The sequence below is a fragment of the Chenopodium album genome, chromosome 21, assembly GCF_948465745.1.
Source record: "Chenopodium album chromosome 21, dcCheAlbu1.1, whole genome shotgun sequence".
Classification (NCBI taxonomy): domain Eukaryota; kingdom Viridiplantae; phylum Streptophyta; class Magnoliopsida; order Caryophyllales; family Amaranthaceae; genus Chenopodium; species Chenopodium album.
Genome location: NC_137854.1, coordinates 27,893,189 through 27,900,612, shown reverse-complemented (window position 1 = coordinate 27,900,612; position 7,424 = coordinate 27,893,189). Strand labels below are relative to the sequence as shown.

Sequence of the window (7,424 nt, the reverse complement as noted above, 5' to 3'; positions counted from 1 at the left end):
TTACAGGGTAATTTAGCAGGTGGCTTTCAGCTTAGGGACAAGATCACTAGAATCAAGAATCAGATTCCTAATTTCCACTGTTTTAGTTTGTGTAATTATGTCTGTAACTCTACTAGGGCCTGATGGCTTTTAGTCTGCTGTCAAAAAAAAAAAAAATGCTTTTTTTTGGTGTTTAGAGAGCCACAAGGGCGGATGATGAGAATCGATCCAAAGATCTCTTGGACCGGGAGGGGAGCTCGAATCACTTGAGTTATCCCTCACTATGTGGAACTTGCTTTGCTCTCGCTCTGCTCATTCCCACCTGTCTTTTTATTAGCTTTTTAAGTGTACATATAAACAACATCATAGAATTTGAATGGGATTCATATAATAAATAGTTTGGTGATATTTGAGCAGGCGTATGTTATCAAGAGGTATAAAGAACTAAAAATCCTAAAATCAAGGGAAATTGGTGGTAGAAAAAAAACAGTATTAATTATGACCCTACTAAATATGAAGAAAACAATTAAGAGTTCTATTGAAATATTATACTAAATATGAAGAAAAACACGATAGAAATATTATACTAAGTACTATTGAAACATGCACAACAATTAAGAGTTCTAAACTAACAATAGCCGCTTAAAATATGAAGGGATGGAAAACAATTAAATATTATATAATAATAATAATTTTGAAATAACATTGTCAAACTTTTGAGGATTTAAAAAATAATTGTCTTAAAAGATTTTGGTGGCTTTTTTATAATTCTACAAATTCACCACATACATATGCACATAAATCAAATAGTACGTATTAAAATTACTAGGTCTACCACCCTAACCAAATGTGTAAATACACGCCAATACAACTTCTCCGCAAGAGCTAGCCCCTCCGCGCGCATCGCGCGCGTAGGATACCCTAGTAAGATAAAAATCTTCCCTCATCTCTCGATCTATTTTCTCTTCCATATTTAATATTACCTATTTACCTCAATTATAGCTAAATTGATAAACTATTCTTAAATACGTAATTGTGTTTACTACAATTATATTTAAAGCTACTCCTACATGTTTTACTTTCTCCGGTTATACATTATATTTTTGCCACTTCACTAAATCAAAACTCTACTAAATTATCGAACATTACATGGTTACACAATTTTCAACATATTTATTGTCTATGTATGTCTTTTTTTTTTTTTTTACGGAAAGTACGCTCATTTTATTATATTTGAAAATAGTTATAATAAAATACTACCTTACAAATAGGCGTAGGATATTAGGTTCCTCAAAATAAAAATAAAAAAATAAATAATAAATAAATAATAAATAAAAAAAAAGACATAGGATATTAGGGCCAATTACAAAACCTTTTTCCAAAAGACTAGCCATAGGAACACCTAATTATATGAAAAATTCCAATAATCTTAAACATTTAAAATAATTCGAAATTTTATGATCAAATGGGTTCAGTGACCCCATATAAACCAATGTAACTCCATTTTTACTATTACATGGTTTATCTTATTTGACTTACTTAAACCTATTGCTATTGTATTTACAAGCTAAAAACGCGTTTAAGAGTTGATCAAAACTTAAAAAGACAAATTTACTATCCATTCTTTTCAAAGATTTTATGGTTTCCAGCCATTTCTAATATTTTCTGTAAGAATGACAATAAAGATATTAAATACTTGTACTCCGAATATTACTGAAACAATGGCACATAAATCATGTGATAGACTCGAACATATACTACCCACCCATGAGTGTATGACCCACCTATCTGGATTTTACTCCTTTAGATTTTCAAGTCACGTAATATCACAAAGTCAAATAACTAAAACGCATGTAAAACTACACATTTCATTTAGTTTTATCATAAAATAAATAATTCAATATATTATTTATGAGTTTTTTTTTTTTTTTTTTTTTTTTGAGGGCATATTTATGTGTATCTTTGTAATTCTTTTTTTCTTCTCTTTTTATTAATAACACACATTACATTTTACCTCAAATTTATTTTGCTTCATTTAATTGTTCGACATTATTTCGTGTGAGTGTGTGTGTGTTTTTTTTTTTGGGTGAACTTTATTATTTCATGTGTGTTAGAGCATATTTTAACCAATTTTTATATTTGACATAATATTAAACAAAAAAATGTATACTCTTAAATAAAAAGCTCATATCTCCAAAAAAAAAAAAAAAAAAAAAAAAAAAAAAAAAAAAAAAAAAAAAACACCTCATATCATAAAATGTAAATTAAGTGATACCAGAATTCCTTTTGTTTCCTAATAATTGCATCAATTATCTCTCTCTAGCTATTTTACTCCATATTATTTTTCTCTTATCCTACTAACCCCATGCATACATATAAACTCGCACTAGCTACTTTCATATACCATTAAAATATTTCTTCACTTTTACTTTTATTATGTTTTCAATTTGGTCCACATGTACTATTAAATTCTTTAAATCACTTGCCTAAAACGTAATTGAGTGATGCACTTATTTAGAAATGGAGGTAGAATCATTCAATTAAGTAGATCCATATTTTAATTAATAGCTAGAAGCTCAAGGTTTATATTCTAAATCATCTGATTAAACCTTAAACCATATTTGTACAACATTAAAAAAAATAAAAAAAAAAATTAGAAAAAACCAAAGAAAAAATGAAGTAATTAAGGCAAAAAAGTGAGACCACCGAAGTTAAGGAAGGATATAATAAGAAGCTGTGGCCACCCTGTCTACCCTGTGAAATGTCATTTTCTTTATCTTAAAAACACACCCTTAACGCATTTGCCCCCCCTCCCCATCTTTGGTAGGCCCTGAAAGCTATGTAGATCTTTCTACTTACTCTAATACTCCTTTTTTTTTTTTTTTAAATAAAATTATTTTAAATAATTAAATCTTCTTCCTTCTTCCATTTATTAAAAAAAAAAAAAAAAAAAAAAAAAAAAAAAAAAAAAAAAAAAAAAAGGTACGGAAATTAAAGTTTTTTTTTACCTTAATCATTTTTCTCACTCCTAAAACAGTACAATAACTCCTAGTATAAAAGGCCACCACTTTTTCCCTTGAGTTCATGAACTACCAAAAAAAAAAAATAGAAAAGAAGATAACATTTTTTAAAGCTACTAGTTTCTGATTAACTTTTTTTTTTTTTCCCCAACATTTTGCCTTCCTTTTATGGCAATTGCTACAACCATGAATCTCACTAACGTTGATATTAATAGCAGCAACCACAGCAACAACGTTGGCAACAACAATGACAAGCAGCAACAAGATGATCAACAACAACAACAAGGTGATGACGAACACGAGCATGACATGGTCATGCCCGGCTTCCGATTTCACCCTACTGAAGAAGAACTTGTTGAGTTCTACCTTCGCCGTAAGGTTGAGGGCAAGAAATTTAATGTTGAACTCATTACTTTCCTCGATCTTTATCGCTATGACCCTTGGGAACTCCCTGGTATATACTCCTATTTATAACATTTCTTTATGTATATATGCTCTATATCAATATCATATCAATTACATAAATATATTATGTATTATGATATATTACCTTTTTTTTTTTTCTTGATCATATTATTATTTTCTCTACTTGATTTTTATGTATATAATCAATTGGTTAATTGTTAAAAACAGCGTTGGCGGCGATTGGGGAGAAGGAATGGTTCTTCTATGTTCCAAGGGATCGAAAATATCGTAATGGCGATAGGCCTAATCGAGTTACCACATCCGGTTACTGGAAGGCAACCGGAGCTGATCGAATGATACGAGGGGAGAATTCCCGGCCAATCGGCCTTAAAAAAACACTAGTGTTTTACTCCGGTAAAGCGCCTAAGGGTATCCGAACTAGTTGGATTATGAACGAATACCGCCTTCCCCAGCACGAAACGGAACGGTATCAAAAGGTTAGACCATTATTTTTCAAGTACAACATATATAATCAAATATATGATATGTTTTTTCAAAAGAGGGGGAAAAAATGGGAAACCCTAATTGGGTTATAGTGTAAAAAAAGAAGGGTGTTGGAAAAATTAGATACTAAATTAGGAGATAAGTGATAAAAAGAACACAGATTCCAAGTAGTGTAAAGAGTGTAATAAATGAGTACTATTTTTACTGGTGTTGGGTCACGCAAATATAGTGAAAGATATGAATGAAGCTTCAATTACTGATTTTTTTTCTGATATTCATCATTAATATGAACTGATCAGTACTCATATTGTTGTTGGTTACTTCTATTTTCTAATAATTAATACAAATTTGGTGAAAGACAAAAATGTACACTCATTTTATTTTGTTTTTTGTTTGGGCTAATTTTGGGCGGGATTTATTCTCAGGCGGAGATTTCGTTGTGCCGGGTGTATAAGAGGCCTGGAGTGGAGGATCATCCATCAGTGCCACGAGGGAGTAGCCTGCCCTCACGGTTGTCATCTTCGTCGAAAGCGACTTCGTCGTCTTCCGAGAGGAAGAACTACCATAACGCATTTAGAGCTCAGACGACTTGTTTACAACAACAAATTGAGCATCCGCCGCCTCAAATGGGAGACAAGGTAAGCGAGACTGATGCTAGTAGTAGCACCGAAGTGGGGACCGCCCTTGGACTTTCTCACCACAGCTCGTATACTGCGGTGAGTCCATTGGCGGCCCCACAGCAAGCGATAACTCCTCCACCACCACAACAACCAACACCATCCTCTATCGAGGTTAATAGGATGATGCAGTTGTTAAATGATCATAATCCGAATTTGAAGCATCATCATCACCAAGTAGTAGTGGGTGGAGGCGAAGGAGGTCATGGTGTAATTACATCATTACCCTCCTCGCTTAACACCTCTATAACTCATCATAATCATCCTACTCCTGGACTTATTCATCTGAATCATCATCAGCCGAGTCTGGAAGATATTCATAGATTAGTCGAATATCAACAAGCTTGCATCAACCACCATTTCCAACAACAACAACAACAACAGCCGCCGCCACAACAGCCACCACAACAACAGCATCAGTTCCAATTCGAAGCTCTTAACAACGATAACAACCCGAGCAGCAGTAACAGTACTACTAATAATTTGCCGTTTTTGTTTTCGAACTATCTCTTTTCACCAGCGGCGCAACAAGCACAAGCAGCACTTATTAACAACAATCCTTCAACGGCTGCAGTAGGTAGCGGCTCGAGTAGTAGTTTGCAGTTGCCTCCAGTCACAGTTGCTGGTGCTGGTGGTGGGCTCGCGTTTTCGGACCGTTCATTGTGGGATTGGAATCCATACTCAGAGCCGAATAGAGATCACTTCAGTAACCTCTTCAAGTAACTTTTTACTTTAACCGTAGTAGGTGCTTGCATACTACATAAATGATGAAGAGAGACATAATTTAATCAAGTACGCTTTTATAAGTTATATAAATTAATTGCTTAAGTTATGTGTTATATGATCATGTTTTAATTATGTTTTTTCTAGCCGGGATTTTATATAGGAGTATATGTCAAAGCATTATAATATGCATTTTTTTTATCTTAATTTAGTCACCCACTCTTAAAAGTTAATTTGATCATATATTATTGCATTTTATTTTTTAATTAATCATGCTTGATAACTATTTAAATTTGCTTAATATAATTTAGGGTTTACAAGCTATATTATAGGTTATGCAATGATTGCTAAACAAACATGTATGTTACAAAAAATGTTAAGGGGAATTGAAACTTAATTGGCACATGTTATTGATATAAGTCGTAGGGGCGATATGCTACTTTCGTTCTTTTTATATTTTCTATATTTTGTTTCTGTTTGGTACCCATCAAATTAAATCAGGTAAGATCAAATTACAACGACAATTATGACAAATTAGTGATTAATTTGGTATAATCACCCAATTCAAAATTTCAATATTTTCCTCAAGTTGGTGGGATACCCTTGAGGGGTTTCCTTTAGGTTCTGTGTTTAGTTGGTGGAAGAATGAAAGTTAGCTAACTAATTAACTAAACCCTATAAAATATTATTTTGTGTTACAGTTCTTAGCATTTATTGGTTAGTAATAGATTGTTAACATGGAATTACACCCACTCTCTAGGAACTTTTTTTTTCCCTCTTTTGGAAATTGTTTCTTCTTGTTCCAGAATTATCACTGCTATTTTTAGTATCACTTCATTTCTTACCAAACTTATTGGCTTTGATGATTGAGTTTAAATTACCTGAGCTTGTTTGCATATTTAATCAAATCATATGGACTTACTCCTTGATTTTTCTAAATTTTAACAGTAATTTAATTATATAAGTCACATAAACTTATGTCAACCAGTCACAACTATACGTGTTTAGGTGATTGTTATCCATACATGAAGTATAATCGAGAGATGGCATGTAAATTTTTTAACTGGTAATATCAGTATGATATTACGGTATCTTTTATATATATGCAGAGATAAGAGAGACAACTTAATTGGTACACATATAAATAATTCATGTATTGGATTAGACTAATTTAATTTTGAGATTATTAATAATAGAGAATGTTGTTCTTTCAAGAACAATCACATTTCATAAAAAATTTCGATTCTGGTTATGCTTTTGGTATATATAATCTTTGATCAATGAAATAACTCCCAAATACAAACCTTTAATTTTGAGTAAATATGAAGGGGGTTCGTTGTGTAAAATAGCTCATTTGTTATAAATGGTTAAATATGTATATATTGCATGATTTCATTAAGACCTTATATGACAATTTAATTATTGTACAACCCCCTTTATATTTGAGAATTTAGTATAACGTGACAAATTGGTTCAGCTTCACGGAGTTCATGTTTATAAAAGAAAGTATTGACATGTTTTTCGAAAAAATAATTGTTACTTAAGTTAAATTAGATTAGATCAAACCATATAAGTCCTTATTAAAACCATATTATATTACCTTATTTCAGGTGAAGAGGACAAGTCCTAGAATATGATCATTTAGAGATTTCAAATAATCTTTTACTTATTTATTCTAGAACAACTAGCTCTTTATACACGCAATGCATGCATGAAGAATGCATGTAAGCAATCACAATGATTAAATTTAATTTGTTATGCTTGATTTGTATCATGACTTGCCCTTCTTCTTTGCTTATATCATATATAATATATAATGAAAGAGTGGAGAAAGAAAGAAAAAGAACTATTGACTGTTTAGATTTATTGTAGTGCTAATGAAGCTTCATCTTGTTCTCCATTGGTCTGAATTTGATGTGTTTAAATATTTCATGCTATTAAACTTTTTTATATTTCTGAAATCTACCTTATAATTGGTTTTATTAATTTTTGACATTAAGTACACATTTTGTATGAATCCGGCCGGAAAGGAAATGGATTGGAAACAAATTAGGAGAAAGAGTAATGTTAATTGTTATCATTATGAACCATTTAATCTAATTTACACAGAACTACA

The 7,424-nt window shown here is 31.5% G+C and overlaps 1 protein-coding gene across 1 annotated transcript; it reads left to right on the top strand.

Annotated features, from left to right (window-relative positions):
• The first annotated feature begins 3,167 nt into the window (after positions 1 to 3,167).
• Positions 3,168 to 5,413, top strand: LOC145601875 (uncharacterized). The gene is made up of 3 exons (XM_081657961.1): positions 3,168 to 3,453; positions 3,633 to 3,901; positions 4,334 to 5,413. Exons 1-3 carry the CDS (start codon positions 3,168 to 3,170, stop codon positions 5,306 to 5,308), a joined length of 1,530 nt encoding a protein of 509 aa, XP_081514087.1. The 3' UTR covers positions 5,309 to 5,413.
• The last annotated feature ends 2,011 nt before the right edge of the window (positions 5,414 to 7,424 follow it).